The 21,779-nt window shown below is 45.0% G+C and overlaps 1 protein-coding gene across 2 annotated transcripts in view; it reads right to left on the bottom strand.

Annotated features, from left to right (window-relative positions):
- Positions 1–21,779, bottom strand: part of ADCY9 (adenylate cyclase 9) — a 92,015-nt gene that overhangs the window by 42,552 nt on the left and 27,684 nt on the right. For both annotated transcript variants that reach the window (XM_040574105.1, XM_040574104.1), the window contains exon 2: positions 5,615–5,787. In XM_040574105.1, the coding sequence (XP_040430039.1) occupies positions 5,615–5,787 (173 nt within the window). The remainder of the gene's footprint in view (positions 1–5,614; positions 5,788–21,779) is intronic.

The raw sequence follows: 21,779 nt of genomic DNA, 5'->3' as shown, positions 1-21,779 counted from the left end.
TCCACCACTTCAAAAACAAATCATAGATTTTTTGCTTACTAAAGCTAAATCTAACCCAGGAAAAATTTACTGGTGTAAAATCACAGACATTCTGTAATCACTACTCTCTGGCAAAGGAGTACCCCAAAAAGAAATATTCTTCAGTGAGAGAAGTGCAATTTTCTTGTTTAAAAAGGGTCTGCAGAAGGATCTGAATGGCATTATGACCAGCTGAGGGAAGACTTAGCACAGAATGCAGCATATTCAAAAACACAAAACACCATGGCGTGTTACAAACAGCACAGGAAAACGGAAAGTAACAAATCTGAAAATAATGAAGGAGAATACTTTTTCATACAGCTCTGTAAGAGAGGGGACTGGAGCTGTGGCTGTGTTATACCGTTGAAGCCAAACACTGAGCAAACATCACAGGAAACAAGGAAAGCAAAACCATCAACACTCCTAATAGTTACAGGTTATGCATTTTGGAAGCAACCTAAAAGGTCACAGTTCAGCTTTTAAAACAACCTGTCCCACTGAATTAAAATGTGATCTTCTTAAGGCAAATTAACCCTCTATCTTCTTTTGCAAAGTCCTTCAAACTTTTCTCTCGTATTCACCATGTACAGACAGGATTCTGCACGAGAGGGACCCTATATCCGATCCCTGTTGACAATTCCTATACTCTTCAGACAGTTTGTTGTTACCAGGCTTGCCAGAAGACTACTAATGGGTACAGACACACCAGTCACTGGGAACAGCATGCTAAATTCAGCACGCTACACCACATGTTGGTGGGTTATCCACAAAAGAACTTGTTGAAATTTCCAACAAGCCACTTGAGCATTTCATCCCAAACTCAACACCTCATGTCCCTTTTATCTATTTATTTTGAACTCAGGAGGGACTGGTGCAAGCTTCCATCCAACATGCAACGGCTGGTCCAAAAACACAACAGCCTCTCCCTTCAGGTTTGCTCCCTATTTCAAAGACCAGCATGTTTCTCTTTTCAGAATTGAATTTTCATCCAGTGCCCCTTCTCCTGTCTCTTGTCACACCTGAATTTCAAAAAAGATTCAGAAGTCTTAATTTTGAAGGTTGTTATGGTGTAGCACTTCTTCCTGGGACTGCTGCTCCACCTCATCATTCAACCATGTATGTCTCTCACAGGCTGTCATGGAGGCTCTGAGCCTTCTTAGCAGCCAGCAGACCATGACCATCACACCCGCAGCTCCTCGGGAGCACGGGCTGGGCTGAGGCACTCGAATTACCTACAAGTTCCTTAATCTGGCAACGTGTGAGCAAATTTCATCCAATTCTGAAGCTGTACAACCTGACCAAGTAACAGCATACTGGAAAAAAGAATGAAGTTGTTTCCTAAATGGTTTTGTTTAAAAAAATATCAAGTATCACGAATGCCTTAACCACTTTGCAGAAAGCATTATCAAATGGCTTTAAAATTGAACGTGACCATGGGCTAACAAGCTTTCTATGTTCTTAGAATGATAGCTAGTAGATTTAAGCATAGCAGAAGTCAGTTAATGGTGATAATAAAAATCAAATATCTCAAACATCAAAAATAAAGAAAACACTCCCCACTTGATCTTGCTAATAAACCAGCAGGACCGAATCACATGCTTAGCTCCTAGGGTTAAAGCAGAAGACAAAAATCTCAGAAAAGAAGCCTGTCTTTTTGAAAAGAGATGGGAGGTTATCTGACCTACCCCATGCGTTCAAGTCAATATCAAACTTCATTCTCTACTGCAGACACTCGCACAAGCTCCGTGCGTTTGTGGCCAGTCACGATGAACAATGCATCAACGCACTTTCAGCAAACACCGAAACAAGCAGAAGTACTTTCTGTTTTCATACTGAGTTGATAATGACATTTTTTACAAAAAGCCTGTAATTCTCAGTCAAGTATGGGATTTCACAATATATGACAGATAAAATAAACTAATACCAAAAATGGCTAAGCAAGTTACAGCGTTTTCATACAAAAATCAGCTGCTACTTAATGTTTTCAGCATCTTTCCTCACCGTTTTAGTTACATACCCACTTCATGACCTGAAACACGCCTTTTATTGATATCCATACTGCAATGAGATTTGCAATCAAATTAAATGCAGACATAGTGGAGGAGAGGAGGAAATACAATCCCTTTCATGGATCAATTACTGTTGCACTCTCCTTCCTGACCTTCCTTAACAGACCTTGTCCACTAGAACATCCGTTCAAGCCCAAAAGGTGAAAGTCATCCTTTTCATGCAATATGGCCACTTTTTCCCTTTGGAACAAAAATATTTCAGCTTGCCTACAATTTTGTCCCTCCTACTTTTGCAGAGTTGGAGTCATCTCCTCCCACACTGACACTGTTTACAGCTTTGTATTTAAAACAGTTGGCATGTAAGTCATGATTCTTCTGCAAATTATCACTCCAGACCCTACCAGCAAGCTGCAGGCTTTAAAAGAAAAACACTGTATAAAAGAAATCCACTCCTTTTCAGAAACTGTGCACGATCTGTGATTAAACTGCACATCTGTTCTTTGTGAGGATTTTTAAAATATATTCTAATTTTTTATTATTATTTTTTTTAATATCGTAAGACCTGTTCTAGCATGGCTGGCAAATTACAGATTTCCTGAATGTTTGACCCAACCCTCTCGGTCCGCAGTCTGCCATAACAGACTACCCAGAGGGAAGAAGGCTGGAGCACATCCACACTTGAGAGTGTGCTGCAGAGCTTGGAGTACTTGCACCTAGCCCTGCTGTGAGAAGCAACAGCACCTTGCACTCCTATACTGCAACTATGGCAGCGGAGCATTTTTTTAACTAAGTGCTGAGCCTTCACATGATTGCTTTATCACTGTGCTGTACACATTCTGACGTATTTTGGGGCATGCGTTATATGGATACTTATCAGACTGCAGGGGAAGCTGAGTTTGGGGCCGTTCAAAATTCACTCCAGCATCAATCTGTTTTGGGCAATCAGGCACACTATTTTCAAGGTGTCATCTGGCCACTTGCAAAATCCCTCAGGAGACCTCCAGTGCTCGTGGTGATGAATAGAAACAGGTACCTATAAGCATAAACTCGATGCAGCAGCTTTAGCACCACTGTAGATAGGGTGTCTGAGAAGGCTGAAACTAAGCCGGCACTTGTCCTAGATGCTCTTCTGAAGCAGCTTCCCTTCTTGGACAGTCAGTGTGAGCCTCTCCTTCACTTATCTGGATAGCCATGTTTGCACTTCTGTGCGGTGAAGAACAGCGTAAGCATTTAAACAGCAATTAACACCCAGCCAGGACGGCCCCAGACCAGAGGCAGAGAGACGATGAGCAGCAAACAAAGCGCGGGCCAGCAGCATGTCCGAACGTGGCACGCTAGCTGTTTAGGAAGTGATGCACACTTCTGCTGAGTAAGTCACCCTCCTGTTTCAGAAAATACGTAGAGAAGTAAGTGCCTACCTACATGACAGCAAATCAACGTTAGAACCACAGAATCATTCAGGTTAGAAAAGACCTCCAAGATCATCTGGTCCAACCATCCCCCTACCACCACTGTCACCCACTAAACCACGTCCCTAAGCACCACGTCCAACCTTTTCTTGAACACCCCCAGGGACGGTGACTCCACCACTTCCCTGGGCAACCCGTCCCAATGCCTGACTGCTCTTTCTCAGAAGAAATGTCTCCTCATTTCCAGCCTGAACCTCCCCTGGTGCAACTTGAGGCCATGTCCCCTAGTCCTATCACTAGTTACCTCTGAGAAGAGGCTGACCCCCAGCTCCCCACACCTTCCCTTCAGGTTTTGGCAGACAGGGCCACATTGTGTAAACACTCCCCCTCACCTAGCGCTTGGCAGCCTCACCCCACACACAGTGAAGGGGCACATGCCGGATTTCTCACCCTGCTCCTTGGGCGGCCATTTTAGGCACACAAAGGCTCACTGCGCAACGCAGCAGCAGCAGCGTTTGGAAAAGCAGCACAGCCCAGTTTGTCCCTACACCACCCCTCCGGTCTGTGAGTATTTCCCCAGTGGAGACAAATGGAAGGGGAGGTAAAAGGAGAGGTAAAAACCCAAGAGCTTGCAGCAGCTGCCCGCAGACCCCACAAACAGGACTTCCCCCCCCACATACACACACCCCAGAAGGCAAGCCAATCCTTAACAGACTATATTTTGGTCTTGGGTCATTTGAACAAGCACCAAAAGTTGCTACATAACACGTTAGCAGATCCCAGATGCAGTCAGGTCAGCACTGTACCTTGCTGTAGTTTTGCTGCCCTCCAGTTAAAGCTTACTTTGCTGTCCCAGAATCACAGAACAGTCGAGGTTCTGAGGTGGGAGGGACCTCCGGAGACCATCTAGTCCAACCTAACTCATCAGGTTAACAGGACATACTCGCTTTCTCTCTTCACTGCTTGAAACAGATAAGCTCCTACCCCTTTCTGCCTCAGCAGTACCTCTGTGTGGCCTCGCACCGGGCAGCACAGACTTGTTTACACAGGCATCCACTGACCGCCCTGTGCTGTGTTCTCCTACGTTTTTTGTGAGTCCCTTCATTGAAAGATGAGAGAGAGCTGGCAAGCTGGTGCCTGAGGGATGCCAAATATGCCATCCCGTTCTTACTTACACAGCAGTAGGAATATAGAAAGGTGTCACCAACAACTTGAGACCAGCCAAACCTCACACTGCATATTTTGGGAAGGACAATGATGGCTTTGCTACCTTCTGTAGTTATACAGCCCCAGCTTGCTCTGTAAGGAGATCGCTTAACTTTGGTCTGTATCTGCAGACCAGCCTTCCAGCTTATCACACTGCGATCAAGTGTTTTTACTCCAAAACTAAAACCAAGCAGAGATGCAGGGTAGAGGTGCCTGAACCATGCTCTCCTGATCCAGACGGAGTGCCATGAAAGTCACTTGCTGTCAGCTCTACCAGCTAAATATAAAGAGCTCTTTCCAGGACTAAATACACTGAGTCTAAGGACAGCGACCTGCAGACAGCCACCCACGGGCCTGGCATTAGTGCCCAGCTCAGGCAACCCAACATGAGGAACTCACAGCACAAATGAAAACAGAGAATAGACATCTGTTGTTTGGGAAATCTGTTCTGAGCTGGAAGATTGAGAGTAACAGCAAAGCTTCAAAGTAATACACATTGTTTCACAGATTTCCTTGTCAAGAGTTCTCGTGAGAGGTGTGAACATAACAAAATGTCATCATTTCTCTAAGCTGTTTCTCCGTACAAATCGTTGCCCTCTAGGTTTCTAGAGCAAGCAGATAAAACACAGTCTTGTAGCCTACCAAAGCGCTTTCTCCTACCACTCAAACAATCCTGCTGTCTTTCCATGGAGATGTCTGTTATATGCTCATATAAAAAGGTTCACAGGTGCACAGCATGAGATATAGAGGAAAGACGGAAGCAGGCTGCAGCAAACAGAAAATCATAAAAGTTATAGTAGCTGCAGGAGGCATAGATTCTTTCTCCCCAATAAAATCAAGACTATTGAAAAAGCAGTGTTGACCTCTTAGTCACGAAATACAAATATTAAGAAAATCATTTATCTGAAACCACCTTTAAAAAACATTCACCTTACTTTAGAGATTGCTTGTCAATTGGACTAGGCATTTTACCTTAGGTTTTTCCACATGTTTGAGAGTCTTCGTCAAGTCGCTGGCGTTCTCAGACGATGATGCTGCCTGTATCCTGGCTCCATCTCCAGACTCCAAGCCAGGAAGCAGGGCTTGTGAACAGCTGCACTGCAGTTCCTTCACCTTCTGACCAGAGATCAGATAGGTCTTCAAACCTAGAGGAGAGACATAAACATTGAGAACTGCAGAAAGACAAAAATAACACTCCTTTGGACTTCTCGGATACGAAATACAGTAGCTAGCAAAGCGCCATCAAAGCTCAAGAGCACAGCACAAAAGGAGAAGCATCTGGGAACAACCACCAGGAATATAAGGACACTCTGGGTGAAGTTGTGGCCATCAGGATTGCCTGACAGCTGCTATCCCAGATTCAAGAGACTACTCGAACCCACAGCAGCAGCCATGCCTGACATGTACTTTATTCCATTTTCACTTACGTACTTTTGAAAAAAGAGCTAAGACTTTAGGCATTCACTTCCAAGCTGTAATTTGAGATTGGACATTAACTCTTTGCTTCTGGAAAAGATTTACTGCCTGTTTCTCAATGATGTCTGGACTGATATTCTACCTCTGAAAACCACCCCGTCTTCCTCCACTTGCATTCTCCATTTCTCACAGAGCTGTTGTGAAGCTCGCTTAATGCTGGTAGCACATTGCAAAAGGAAATGGCGTTTAAGTGCTAGAAATTCTGATGGGTTTTCATAGTCAACGCAGACTTCACATTTCTAAAGAACAAACTCAATCTCTCATACACCCACACTCACTCTCTGCAACTGTTGCATGAAGTGAAGCATAATTGGAAGCCAGATCCTGTATTAAAGGCCAGGCTGGTAAATACCGTGTTGTATCAAGCTGATCCGTACCAAAAATCTGTTCAAAAAATACGGATCTGAGTTTGGTTCAGAATATTCCTTATTTCACTTCCTTGATACTTTGCATTACAATATTCCGGGCTATTCCTAGGCACAAAGATGGAGAAGGAGCTGCTCACCACGCTCCCTCCTGAATTGAAATGAGACAGTTTTATTGCTGCTCTGTGGGAAATCTCCCACCTGGCACGGACAGGCACTGCCACGCTCCGAGAAGCACGGGAGGACCAGCTCCCGAAACGGGCAGTGCTCCTTATTTTGGGGTCCCAGCTGTTGCCCCATGCGATTCTGAAGCCAAGCCCTCCCTGCCTGGCCTTGGAGGAGACGCTCCTGCACTGGCTCGTGGGTCCTGCATCTGGGTCAGCAAATCTCCTGGCTTTAGATGCCCAACACCGCTCATACACAAGATGATCTACTGCGTCTGGTTGCCTCCTCCTATAGGACGAAAGCCGGACACAAACACTCCAAGCTCCAGCCCTTGGAAGACAGCATGTTTCTGTTCAAGTAACAGCTGACGTTATGATAAAGGTCATTCTCTTGTAACTTTCTTTGGAAAGATTCTATAAACGTTTTTCTGCCTTTGACACGTAATACAGACAGGACTTTGTCTGTAAGCTTTCCAATACAAATAAGTTAGAAATACTAATAGCAGTTTTTCAGCTTCTCTGTTTATTTCCCAAGTACCTCACACTGCTCAGCACTTGCCCAGCCTGTGCAGAAACCCGCGTTCACATGGGCCCTGTGCCTGAGGTGCTGCATGGGACCCGACCTTCATTTTACATCGGTTACAGCAGCCCTTGGATCCTACTTGGCGGCAGCGCTTCGTAAAATCCCGGGCTGCTGCTGCTGGCTTCCAGATGTTGGGCTGTCTCTAAACCTTACGCTGATGGGGGTTGTCATGTTAAGAATTCACCGCAATCAGCTTACAATTGTATGTTTACTGGGGTAAAAGCTAGAGCATTAAGTTTTCTACTTCTATTTTTAAATGCTACCTTAAAACAACAGGATTATTTTGCCACTATGATTCCCTTTTCTTTTCTTTTTTTAAGCACATGTATTTTCTTTGTTCCTTTATACTTCTAAGGAGGCATTCTTTAATGCTTTTCTCCTGTTTTACTGTGTTGCACGGCAGAATTACTTTGCCAACGCATCACACAGAAGTAAAATCATCGCTGGTTTGAGCTCCACACCAAGAAAAAAGCGCCAAGGCCACGGGGCTGCCACAACAGAGACCTGCTCTGGGGAGCAGCCCTGCGCTGCTCTGCCCCACAGGTGGCCGGTGCCAGGCTCCAAGCTGGCCGAGGGGACACCGGGTGACCACAGAGCCTCCCTCACTCCCTCCTCGTGCTCCCCAGCCCCACCATGCTCACCAAACACGCAGCAGTACTCGAGAGGTGTCCCCGGCATTCAGACAGTGGCAGGGCTCCTCCGAGCACTCTGGGCTAACAAATGTTACTTACTTGAAGGACTGGTGTTTCAGGAAAGTAAGTAAGTGAAAAAGGTTATTTTTTTGAGAATTAGGAGGTTTAGAAACCTTTATTGAACTTTACTAATATTACCTACCTAATACTTGGTCATTAAATAGTTCTTACAATAGGGAAACTGCATGCTTTGGTATTGCTTGCAATTCTGTGACACCTCCTGAAACAACTCCTGGTAAGTCTGAAGTGTATTGGTATAAAAAAGGGCTATTAATTCAGCAGAACTCTATTGATGCAATAAAACGTATCAGACAAGAGGCGTAATTTTCCTTCTTTTACATACCCAGTGAGCTCTTCCAGCCACACTGTCATCTTCCATACAAACAGGGTGCAGCAGGAAGAACATTCGCATCACCGTGCAGCAGGTTTACATCAATTAGGTAACTCAACAGTATGAAACAAATAAGCCAGCAACGAAGGAGCAGCTATTTTTTGTGAGATACAGCAAATGGTGCAAGTTTTGGGGTGTGCTGCTGCACGACAATTCATCTCACAACATTACAATGAAGAAAGTGCTATGAAATGCCAGTAATAAAGATAAAGCTTGTCCTTCTTTCCCCTCCTGCCAGTCTCCTTTTTATAATAATTCCCTTCCCCCAGATTTATTCCAAAGAAATGCTGAAAAATAACACAATCTTAAGCCGCCTGATAGCGAGTATGTGCTCTGGCAGGCTTTACCCTGCAGCACGTCTCTGCTTTTTCCAGAGATGGCTCCTGGAAGCACAGACCGGGAGGGAGCTGGCTCATTCCTTCACGGGGACGTATTACATCTGACCGGGGGCACAGCATCCACCATCTGATTTATTCAGTATTTTCTGCCCAGGAGAAAATGAGCAACATCGTGTGTCTCTGAACAACACAAACCGTTTTCTTCACTCATCTTCAGCTTCTGGGAATCTGACAGTGCTATAAAGAGTAACAGCTCCTGTGCACCGAGCCAAGCCATTTACTGCTGGAGTTCGACCATTTTGAACGTTGCCACGGCAGCGTTTGTGGAAGTGCATTTTTGACAAAGTAGTTAACAGGTGAGATCTGCACAGAACTACGGTGGGTTTATGACTGCTGCTAACATTGAATTTTGGAAGCGTTAAGAAATGGCTGCGTTTTGCTCCTTTCTTCTGCTAGCTTTGCTTTCCTTTTTATCGGCGGCCCTCCTCTGAAGCTACGAAGACAGAAACCCACTCCCAGTACCAAAACACCACACCTAACAACAGCAAAACACCTCCAAGCTCACAAACAAACAAAATTATGAGGAAGGCTGTGCATAAACATCCCTGTCTTGTTAACCTGCTTTTGGTAGCATGAAATAAGACGCCCCCAGGGGAGCAGAGGGAGAGGCAGCCCAGCAGTAGGCCGCTGCAGCGCGGCCTCCCCACACCCCTGCCCTAGGCTCTGCTGCGGGCAGCGGGCCCAGGAGCCGGCGGGACCTGGCCTGCTGGCACGGGGAGGGGCAAGAGGACATCCCAGTCACTTCAATTACTTCGCTTCATTCCTTCATTGGGCCTGATGTGCACGGTGGCACAGGCACTGCTCCATGCCTCTGTGAAGGGGAGATGTCTTCTCCTACAGAAGGCCTCACGAAAGCGGGGCTAATACCAACATCGGTGAGCAAATTCCTTGGTAAAATAAGATTCCTGCATCAAGTGCTGATGCTTCACCTGTATGGAATCAAGGCTTCTTAGCTCTCTGTTGATAGCAGACAGGAAAATTACTTTCTCACTGGCAAGCTGTAGCATACCTCTCACCTCTCTAATCTAATGAACTTCAAATTCTTCTGAAACCCTTCTCAGTACTGATACTAAAGAAGAGACACCAAAAAATCACGACGATATTTCAGTCGTTGCCTCACTGATTCATTTAATGGAAATATAACCCCGTTCTCTGTGCACATCCCTGTTCCTCCCCCTGAATCACTTCACCTTTTTAGCTGTGGTGCTAGGAAATGGCAGTTAGCGAACAGGGCACCTTCCTTTGTGGAATAACTACTTCCCAGTAGCCCTCTTTTCTGTAAAATTAGTAACATTCCTGGTATTGGTGTAATAAAATCCAAATTACTCCAATTATGCCCCCTTTTACCAAACGGCTTTATATTAATGATTCTTTTTCATTCTTCATCCTTCCGTTATTTCCCAGAAATCTACACACTTTAATCATTTAATCATATTTCTTTCCAAATAAATTATTTTGTGAATTTACGCTTATTAAATAATGAGTTCTATTTTCACAACCCACTGCCTTTGCAGTCTCTTACCACCCAAAATCAGAATTCACATGAAATCTGTTCCTACCACATGAGAGAACCACCGTGACTGCCCTTCCTACGCCAGAGAGAGGACATACAGCAGCATCTTTCCAGATAGAAAGTAATATTAATAACCTGCCCTAGTCTGCTGTGATGAACGGTGTTAGCTATTACCTCCCAATAATTTCATATCTCATTTTATAGAACTCTGGTACAAGTATCTCGTGCAGCAGTACAGGCAGCTCATCAAAAAGCTCTGCATTTCAGGGCTGGCTTTGCCTCCTTCCTTTGTAAGTAGCTCAGTACTCACTCACTTTCAAGGTTATGCTTCTTCACAATCAATCATCTCTTGCTTTCTCTTTTTAAAAACCACAATGCAAAGTTTTCTCCACACCCCATCTTCTTATTTTGCCAAAAATCCAGGAGTGAGAAAACTGGTATTCAGCCCCGGCCATTCCAGGGAGAGGAAACCGAGACCGATTTTAGTTTTCCTCATATAATAAAATATGTTGCCATACAATTTCGAGGCTCCTTATGAACCAGAGCTCGCTGTGCATTTCACTAGAGATCCAATCTGGAAATGGGCAAACGCATAATTGGAAGTCCTTTGCCTAGCTGCACAGCCAACATACCACAAATCAACTGAGGCATCTTCAAAGAGGGCCCCAGTAACCAAACTGAATGCACTGCCAAGAAATGCGCAACTTTAAATGAAAATAAGGGTTGTTACTTCTGTAATAATAGTTTTTTCCTATTTTGCAATCTTAATTTGCCAACAGATTGTTGCATTTAAGAACTAACTTCTGAGTGTTTTTCTTCTTGAAGATTCTCATAATTTCAAGATTAAAGCATTTGTGCACGCTGAAATTAGAGGAGAAAAATCTCCAAGGAACATCCTTAGCTGGGCAGCAGCATCTGGTAAATACAAACTGGATAATCAGAAGGCTTGTGATATCCCCACAGAACATCTTTCAGTCGATTGAACTTTCAGAGCGGAAACGCTGTGCACTAGCAATAATTCTCCACCTCAACTTGCTTAAGTCGCTTAGGATTTTGTTTTTAGAAATTTAGGCATGTAAAGACCTCTAGGTATATTTTGAATTTCAAGGAAGCTGCCACATTGCAATTGGATCGCCCAGAGAGAAAATTGCTATTGAGCACTTCGGCAACTGGGAAAAGAAAAATTAGCAAAACGAACCAAACCAAAAAACCTCTTTCTGCTTGAGTGCCCGAATCAGCCCCGAGAGCTCGGGGCTGTGCACCGGAGCTGCAGGGCGAGCGCTCTCAACACCTTCCTGCGTGGCGCGGCGCGGGCAGGCGATCAAACATCTGCTCGCTCGTGCTGAACAAAGGAGGGCGCAGAGATTCCAAGGCAGAACCTTACAAGTTTCCTCCATGGCATTGTGCCCAGGATGGGGAGTTATTAGCCTGATCTTTAACTGCAAGAGGAGTGGCTTTTCCAGCAAGTTTACGAGATGCTCACATAGTGGAAACAATTACCTACCCAGCCCGCCAGCTGTGCCAAGGAGTTTATCTGATTTCCTGAAGGAGCCACCAGTGGCTGTGTTTAAACAACGTGAGATACAGCATCGAAAGGAGAGCTGCTCGCCCTCACTCCTTGGGCAAGATCAGAAAGGAAGGAAGGAGGACTGGACCTGATATTTTGTCCTTATGTTTAATCTCTACTCCAGCTGTTAGGCTGCATCAGCTCCCACCCCAAAAACCTACAGGCGCTTCTTTCGCTACAACATGCAGAGCCCCCAATGCCTGGGCTCTAATAAACAAGCCTACCTGGAAAAACACTTCGAATGTATGGAGCAATATTTCCTGTGACTAAAATTAGAAAGGGAATTTATGAGCCTACTTGTTATCTTAGGACTCTGGAAAGCAGAAACAATGATAATAAGAAACAGAACTTTACAGGCTGGAAATACAAAAGAAACTCCCCCCCCTCCCCCAAGAAAAAAAAAAAAAGAGAGAAAAAACCCAAACCTATCTTCATAATCTCAGAAGAAGGATTGCAAAGAGCCAGAGAAACCAGAGGCATCTTCTGTATTATGGAAAACCACTGTTTTTCTTATGCCTCCTTTGTTTAGCAAAACGCTTGCTTTTGATCAGTTAACAGACAACAGTGGGCTTGGAATATGCTGATCAACAACATGTGTGTAATTTTGGTGTTCGACATCTGCCAGCAGGGAGCCGGGAGCCCTGCACCCAAAGCCACGGTACGCAATTGGAGCTGTGCTGCAGGCACAAGGCTGCAGCCAGCCAGCCTCCCTCGAGCCTCACAGCTTCCTCCTACCTGCGTGAGGAACAGGAAAACGAAGCACAGAGCGGGGGAAAGAATCCTGTGCAGATCCAGTGAGGGCGAATGGCTCGAACCACTGATCCAACTGCAACAGCTGCCTCAGGAGTGTATTTACAGACCTGTTCATAAACTGTCCCTGCCCAGGCTTTAGGGCTGCCTTCGTTTATTGTCTGCTCCACTGCTTTGGTGCCAGTGTGCCACTGACCATGGTCTGGAAACGAAGGGCAGATGGGCCCATTCCTGGGCAGCTCCCTTGATTTCTGGCTCAGTTTTACTCCCTTCAGCACACAGTCTGATGCCTTGAGAGGAAAGAAGGGCTTTGGTTCAAAGGGCAATCTTGGGATTTTTCAGTCCTGCCCTGGGAACTGGGTGCTCCATGCGGGAAGCCGAAGGTCCAGCCAATTCACTAACGGGCTGTAGATACCAGATGACCCCTGTCCTAAGGTTTCCTCACAAAACTTAAGAGAGATACAGCATTCCTACACGTAAGGCAAAAAGAGGGCCAAATTCCAGCTGTAGGTCATTTGGGACCAAAGATGCTACCTGGCTTGTACTTGCACTATTCAATCTCTGTAATACCTCTGTGAAAACAAATTCCGTGATTCAACTATGTGTGTTCATAAGCACCTGCTATGTTATTGGCATTATTTTTCACACTTATTGGCTATCCCTTTGCCCTCTGCGTTAATTTCAATGGCTGGGAAGGAACGAGCGTGGCAGAGATGATGGCATTTTGGAACCAAATTGCTGCCAAAACGAGAGTCGACCAAGCACACAGGAGCTCAGCTTCTTCAGGGGGTTGAAACGTCTTCAAAAATTACCATACTCCTACAGCCCAATCTGTTTTCTGAAAATATAACTAAAGACTAAGGAAGCAGGAATTGAATCTAAGAAAGCAGCCCGCTTGAAAACCCAGCAAGTTCAAAAACACATGGCTAAGGCAACATCCAACCCCTGCTTCTGCCTAGCACTCCATGTAACAAAGGCAAGACCTTGTCCGGGGAGCCAGGAGCCCCCACGTACCGCCCTTGCACTACATTGTGGCTGGCAGGCAGCAAGCTGCGGGGAGCCTCCGAGCGCTCCCTCGCAGCCCCCTGCAGCCAAGCTGTCGGTCTGGCATCTGCAAACATCCCCTGTGCCTCTGCCCACGCAGGGAGCCCTGCCGCTCCCCACTGCCTGAGGAGCGCCACGATCCCTCAGGGATATGCAGCATCCACTTCCCAAACGTCCCTTTGTTTCATAATTAAGTACACTAAAATGGTTTCTAACCTAAAGCTGCATTGTGCTGTGGAGGGATGCAAGTGATCAGACGGCTGCAGAGAGGCCACCTCCAAGGCAAGGACCTCAGGCAACCCGTTTTAACAACAGCTTCATAAAGCAGAGATCCGTGGAGAGGCAAGGATTTCTCGAGTAAATTCCAGCCCTCTAGACGGGATAATTACGCACAACCACAGGCATGCCAGAGCTGTCTCAAGCTCTACGTTCCCTCCTGCCCACCTCACGCTGGTGTACCTCAGGGCCGTGGGACAGCCGCACCGGCCCTGCATGGCAGACAGGATTTCCTAAGATGAACAGAGAGGGGTCCAAGCAAAAGTTTTGTCAGCTCCAGGCTCTCAGGGATGGAAACTGATTTCTTTTAAACTAAAAGGCATGGCCTTACTGAAAGCAATTAGAAGTTTATAGAAATTCCACCCTGGAAAACTGCACTCAGGACCAGAAATTTCACCTATCCTTTTGATTGATATTTTAGAAATGAAACATAGCAAGCATGCACGATGCACAAAAGGATTCCAGTACAAAACAATAGTCTGATGCAACCGGAGTCTGCTCAGGCACTCAGTAACAAAGTGAGCTATTGTGGCCCTTGGTACTGACATTTTTAATAGGATCCAGACAAGAGCACGCACCAATTTAAACAAGATTTTAGCAGTCTATTTTGTTACGCTGCTGCAATCTCTGTGTGTTGACAGGACTACAATCAGGCAAATTCCTTCCCTCTTGCATAACGCAGGTAGTCTGGGCTCGATGTGCTAAATCAGCATTTTATTTAAAGCAGGGCAATCCTACAGACTAATTACGCCCTCACTAAGAGCCATGCGACTTCACCGCTCTCCGTGGACTTTCAGACAAGGAAGCCTAAACCAAATAAGAATTGCAAGCAGACCTGCTAGGAGCTGGTGGGTTCTGCATGTGTAACTTGGTTTAAAAAAAAAAAAAAAAATTAAAAGGTAAAGGGAAAAAAAAACAGATGCAATACTGTCAACAGCAGTTTTCATTTTTTTTTCCAAGCAATTGATAAAATAATACTGAAGGCACACGTTAAGTACCAACATTTTTGCTTAGGTCAAAATGAAGAGAGATCATCTTGGGCATCCAGTGACGCTCTAACTCAAAAGTTCCTAAATATCCATCACATATTGGTCAGAATGACCCTTCTCATTTCACCTTTCCTCAGTACTGGGTATCTACAGCCGTAACGTGTCACCTCTTCCCATTACCAAAAGCACAGACCAGCAGCGGTGGCAAGGCACAGCAGTGTTTTAGGAAAGGCAAACCCTGCTCCATGGCAGCGCACTACAAAGCTCTCCCCGCCTTGCTCCATGCTGGCTTATTCATGCTCAGGCATCTTTGGGAAGATCCCTGCACCCTGCAAGTAACCTCCAATATTTCACTGAAAAGAATGCGACGTGGAAACGTTCTGCAGACAACAAGAATGCTTTGTGAACTTTCACCAAAGTACATTTACGGAAATTACCTTGAGTAAAAGTTCATTAACATGATTAGCCTAAGTTCATTAACTTGATTAGCCTAAGTCAGACTCAGAAAAATAAAAGATTTTTCCTTAAGGGATCAAATCAAAAGTAGTAAATTTGCACATCACAGATAATTCCTACATTAGAAGTATGAGCTTTTTGTTGTTGCTGTTGTTTTTTTAATACATTTCTACACCCAGTTTCAAAGTAAAGAAGATGACCATTTTTTTCACCCATCATCAGAGCCTACCCACAGTTTGAAGAATTACTGTTGGGATCAAGCGTTTGTTCAATGCATCTTCCCATTTTATTTTTAAGACCAATGAGCCGACAGCAATCATGTACCCTCTTTCTCCCCGAGGAAGCATCCCCAGACAGCTGGCAGCGGAGGGGCCGAAACCCTGTGAGATTTTTGTCCGAGTGGGCTGCAGGGACCAGGCAAACAGGAACGGCGTTCGCGCTTCTGGATTCCCTCGTTTCACAATCCCACCCCCAGCGCTGCGCCTTGTGCAATACAAACAGGCATTTGTAATTCAAGGTAGGTTGTTATGAATAACATACGCACCGCTTGTTTACATGGCCAACAGTTTTAAATGGTTACTAATTCAGTAGTGAAAAATAAAACTAACGCAAATAAAACTGCTGCGAGAGGCGCTTTAAAATAACAATGGGTAGTAGCTGTATAAACACAGGTAAGGTGGTGAAAATGAAATCCCTGCATGCAGCCACCGTGTAAGCATGCATCACCATACGGCTGTGCTTTTAATTTAACTGGCAAACTTCAGCTACAGGGTATATGAAGTACCTCTAGAACACAGGAAAGATTAATTTGAGAGCCAGTGCCGAGTAGAGCTACTGTTCTGAGATTGTGAATGTTGTGTCTCCCGGAGCAGAGAGTATCGTCTTTTCAACCAGCTTATTTCCCTTCCTTAACTATGAGATACTAACAAGCCCTCGCCAAAATAAAGAATTTGAAAGCTTCAAAACAAAGTTAAAAAGAAAAGGGAAATTGTTCCAGAGCTATGTTTATTCACAAAGTCAAAACCTTTCAAAAATCCCTTCTATTCCTTCCCGCATAACATCAGGACAACCAGAGACTGCCCAAACGGTAGGCTTGTTAGAGCCCTCAGCAAGAAAACCAAGCCTGCTGAGAATCCACTTTGATCCTCCAAGCACGGCAAGCACCTATACTCAGAGAAGTCCACAAAGCCGAACAGCAGTATGGTGATGTCTCCCTGGACATTCCCTGCTGCCCTCCCCAGTCTCGCCGCTTCCTGGTGAGTTTCGTCCCTTACCACAAGGCGAGGATGTGCGAGGCGGGCAGGATGACCCCCTCCTGGCTCTGGGGACAGAGAACAAACCTGCTGTCGCATGAGAAGCTGCCGAGTGTCTTCAGGCTGTTGTCAAAGCTTGCCATGTATGGGAGCCATGCACTCGGGCCAGGACAGATCCAAGCCAGTGCAGGTTTCTTGTACACAGACTTGAAACCATGTTACCTCTGCTCTTGTGCATTCATCACAAATGCTCATCACTATCCCATTTAGCAACTTGTACTTCACCACATAATGTAGCATGATCCAAATCATAATTTAGATGAAAGATGTCTAGAAAATGTAGCACATATGTAGCAAATTCTTTCATCCAAACACACCTGGTCCAAACACACCTGATTAAATTTAGCTTGAGATTTGTCACTGGTTACTCAATGAACTCTCTTGATTATCATTACATCTCATCACTAGATCTACCCATTGTGAATGATGCTAAAAATAAAGTAAATACAGTCAAATGCTCATTCTCCAAATACAAGTGCTGACCGTTTCCTTTGGCTTGTCACTGTTTGAAATGAGTGCGCCCTCAACAAGTCTCTGCCCACTACTGATGCTCACATCAATCTTAATACCAAAAAATACCACCACTACTGGCTGACAGGTAAGTAGAAGTCTTGCAAGTGGCACAAAATGGGTGAAATTAGCACTTCTGTTGTTCCGAGGTTTGGATATTTCACCAGTCTGCATTTGGACCAAGCCTGGCGGCCTACTTCACATCGCAGCCAGCTCCGCCGGCTGCTCATGCCCCGTATCACCCAAAGGATGGTGGTTTCATCCTTTGCAAAAACATTCTCAGACTTCGTGCTAGTAATTAGCTGATTACATTTCAAACTTCCCTCAGGCTAGAAGTTATTACTTGGGAGTACAGGAATGCGTCTGGAATGCAAAAACAACCGGGGTGAAAATCAGTGGGCTCTGAGCTGGTATAAATAGATAGCTTGCTACGGAAACTCGTCGCCTCTCAAAAAGCAAAACCACAAGAAAGTGGCCCACTATCTCCCCTAGCTAATCTACTGGTGAACCGATTTAGTCTCCTAGCCCTTACGAAGAAGCATCTCTGCAAAAAATTCCATATAAACAATGTTTGTGCTACACTGGCACGCACGGTAGCTAACTACCCCAGGTAAACTCTTGAAAAACTGGTGTAAGAGAGAAAATCCAAGATAGCCCGAATATTTCACATTTTGGAAAGAAAGATATATACGCCTATTCAGAGTGATTCAATATAGTTAAAGCAAGCTAAACCTGACCTTTGTGCACCACATCACATTCAGGAATCTTTTCTAGATAAAACTAAGGGCTTGCAATAAGCAGTACACACAACTCCAGAGCATGTTCTCTGATGGTACCCTTGCCCTCCTGACATTCAATCGTGTTCTTATTCTTATTTTGCAAGGTTAGCTTGGTTCAAGACTTAAGCGATTGCTTTTACCGTATTCAAAAATTCTGATGTGATTTCATAAGAAACAAGCGTTCCATAAAAGTAAGCCATGACTTGAAAAAGATGAATATTCAGCTAAATTAACATTTTTATTATTATTTTCATGCAGAAGCTTTCTTTATAGTTGCATGCTACTACATAACAGGCTTACTGACGGAAAGCTCCTGTTACAAAAGCCTATTTTAGTGCACGTAAATTCCTGCGTCGCCCTCCCTCCCTGTAGAGCCTGGCACCTGCAAGCAGAGTGTTGAACACGAGCTCTGCACACGCGGCACGGAAGTCTGTTCTCTTCTTCCAGCCCCTCTGCGCAGGCAACGACAGCAGACACCAAGCAAGCAGCCCTGCCAGGTGCCTGTGCAAAGAGCCCTGGGATCTGTGGGGATCGGGGGGGAGCAGCCCCTGGCTGGATTTCTGGCAGCTCTGGGCCAGTGCTGTGCTACTGAATCACCCGCCCGACGGAGTCGTTCCTGATTTATTTGAAGATCCAGGCATTCAAAAACAAAATTCCTCAATGAAGAGTGAGGTATTTTGTGGGATTACTCTCTCCCTGAGGTTAGGGATCAGGGCTTCTGAGAAACATGATGAATCACAGTGGCTTAGCTTACTCATCTTAAAAAGCTTTTTTTTCTTTTTTTTTTTTAACTGATAACAAGCAATTCTTTTTTTTTTCTTTTTTTTTCCAAATATATCTAATCTAAGAAACGCTATGAGCTTGTTTGAACAAGAAGGAGGGTATGCTTTTCATTACCTTCACACTTATATATACCATTTTATGTAAAGGGACAATTTTATAACCGACCACTGACACTTTTTAGCATCTCCCTGAGATAAGCAGTCTAATCTCTTGTTTTAGAAGCAGATGCACGTCCAGAATACAGCAAGGCAGCTGCAAAACTCACAGAGGTGTATGGGAAGGTTCAAAACAGAAAAAACGATGGTGGTAAATCTCCCTTTAGTTTGCACGTCTTCCTTCCTTCAAGGAAACTGAAATTAAAGAACTGACATCGTGAAATTAAAGACACCAATATCATAAAATGATTTTAAACAGAGTGCATGGCATCCAGGTTAGTGTGTAGGATGCTTGGGACATATATCCCCCATCTCTGCCTATCTCTGGCATTAAAACCTCAATCACACAGGTCTATGCCTCAGTTTTCACCTCATTTTTGTCTACAGTGAGATCTCTACACTTTGTTGGCATTTTACCTTACTCCTGGGTGGATTTCTGACTGCACTTCTTCCCATCTATTTGCTCCTGCACACTCTTATTTCTTAACCAGCAATATGAAAATTATGGAAGAACTTTATGTCAAAATAAACGAGTCTCTTCTCAAACCACTAAATCTATCAAGCTTTGTTAAACTTGTTCAATCAAAGTTTAATCACTGAAAAGTTAAAAGTAGACAAATACTTTGAAAAAATAAATCATTTTTAATACACAGGAAGGCATGTCAGTGCCTGGGCAGCATGTAGAGGAGAGAGATTTTTCTCCCCTAAAAAGCATCATCATAGGATGTCTTAGAAATACCAGGAAAATCAGGACTCTAAATATATTAAGATGTATGCGAGCATCCAGCTATGCATTGCTAATGTAGCAGTCTTCCACTGGAGCTTATATAACCATCATCTCTTCGGCAGCAAAACCCAAAGTCACGCCGAAACGTGCAAGAGAAAGCTACTTGCACCACGCAGCTGCCTATTTCTGAAGCAGATCTCATGGCCCCCCCAGCACGGAGCTGCGATCCCTGCAGGACAGAATAGCCCCGCGGGTGGTGTGCGCGGCCCCACACGTGATGTGCTGCTCACCACGCTTCCCCGGGCTGCAAGACCCTCAAACAAGGCTTCAGAACAAACAGCATCGCCTTGCACAGCACTGAGTCCAACCTTAGACAAACTTTTGGCGCTACCCCATCAATTGATGCCTTTTTTTCCCTGCTGCCTAGTCCAAAAAAGAACATTTTAATTTCTCATTGATCCAGGCCGCTGGTATTTCATGCCAGAGTTCACTTGGGAAACGGGAACGGGAGTATATAAACTTAGAGCTGAGAAAGGAAATACTTTTCTAATAGTTACTGGAGGGCTCCACTGAGTCATAGCCATCTACTGAAGGTATTACACAACAACTGGATGTCCTGTTTGTAGAATATGAAGGATATATAGAATATGGAGATCAAATAGTGTTTTGTTTAAAAGAATTTCTTATCTGAAGCATATATATATATATATATATATATATTTATTATTATATTTTTTTTTTAATTAATGAAGCTGCCAGAATCTTAAGGAGCAAGCTCTGGTTTTGAAAGGAGGTGTGCTTTTCATCTTTTATGTCAGAAGCATAAAAAGTTGTTTACTTTAGAGGGAAATGGATTATTTCAAGTCTGCTCTCCCATTAGCACCAAAGCACAAGCAAGGCATTTGTCTTTTCAGCTGGAGCTGCATGGTGCACACCTCCAGAGTAGCTGCTCTTTCTCTAGGAGGCAAACCAGCAAGCACAGAAGCCTGGAAAAAAACACGTTGCTGAAAAAAAAAGAATTAATCTTAATCTTTTGGTGGGAAGCCTGTGTTGCTTTTAGATTGCCTTTTTATCTACTGGAGGGTACAGCGAGTTCAGGAAAACATTTGCCAGCTCTAGCAGGGAACTGCTGCGAGGACCAGCACAATAGCCACGCTCTGTTCGAGACAACAAGGTGACTGCAGGAGTTCAGCCGAGGGGCCCCAAACAACATCAGAAACCAAATACGATCTCATGGAAAAAAACAGCGTCTCGGGAAGACATGCAATAGCTACTGCTCTCAAAAGCAAATAAATAAAGACACTGGGTACTGAAGTACATCTATTTTTGCTGGATGCACTAAAAATGCTATGCAGGGACGCTGGAGCCCAGCGATCCCAAAAGAGAGGAGCCTGCACTACAGCAACCGCCCTGAGAAACCGACCCTTCCAAATGCTTTAGCTCACGTCTGCTTCTCCGAGAAAACCAACTCAGAGGGGAACATCCTCTCCCAGTCCAAACCACTGTGTCCTCCCCGAACACTTTTCAACACCTTCACGTGCTGTGGGCCCTGGGAGCTCCTCTCCACGTGCCCATGGTTCCTCGAGCGCCTGCAGCGCTGCTGCTGGTGCATCGCAGCCCGCCCGGCGGTCAGTGTCCCCGCACGCTGTGCTGCGGGTCAGGGCAGCGGAGAGAAATGGTTCTTGTCGTGCTCGTGGCAGTGCCGCTGAGAGCAGCCCCTCAATCACGCTCTTCAGCCTCCTGAGCAAGGAACCAGGTTGCAGGAATTACTGCACCAAAATAAATACTAAGGCAGAGTCCAAGTCCTTTCAAAACAGCTAAGATGCTCTGTGCATCTACGCAGCCTGCAGGAAGGGGGCAGGAGGCTGATTTCTCCCCTCAGCCTCTCCGAAGGAAGGTTGGGCACTTGCCCCTGCCCGCTCTGCCAAGCTATAGGGATGGTCTGGTTGGTGGAAGCTGAGAGGCAAAATACTGGAGAAAGTTTCACCGTGGAGTGCAAAAAAGGGAGACCAGAGAGGCTGTGCGGTCTCCGTCCTCAGAGAGATTCCCAAACAGCTGGACAAGGGCCTGAGCTCCCACGTCTGAGCAGGAGTTGGCCAAGGCACCTTCTGAGGCTCCTTCTAACCTCTGCTGCTCCATGAAACCTAAGGACTGCCACACGGAAAGTTATAGGAAAAGTCCTCTTTGTTGTAAAGATAGCTGTGTG

The sequence above is a fragment of the Cygnus olor genome, chromosome 15 (assembly GCF_009769625.2).
Source record: "Cygnus olor isolate bCygOlo1 chromosome 15, bCygOlo1.pri.v2, whole genome shotgun sequence".
Taxonomy (NCBI): Eukaryota; Metazoa; Chordata; class Aves; order Anseriformes; family Anatidae; genus Cygnus; species Cygnus olor.
This window is presented reverse-complemented; position numbering and strand designations above follow the sequence as displayed.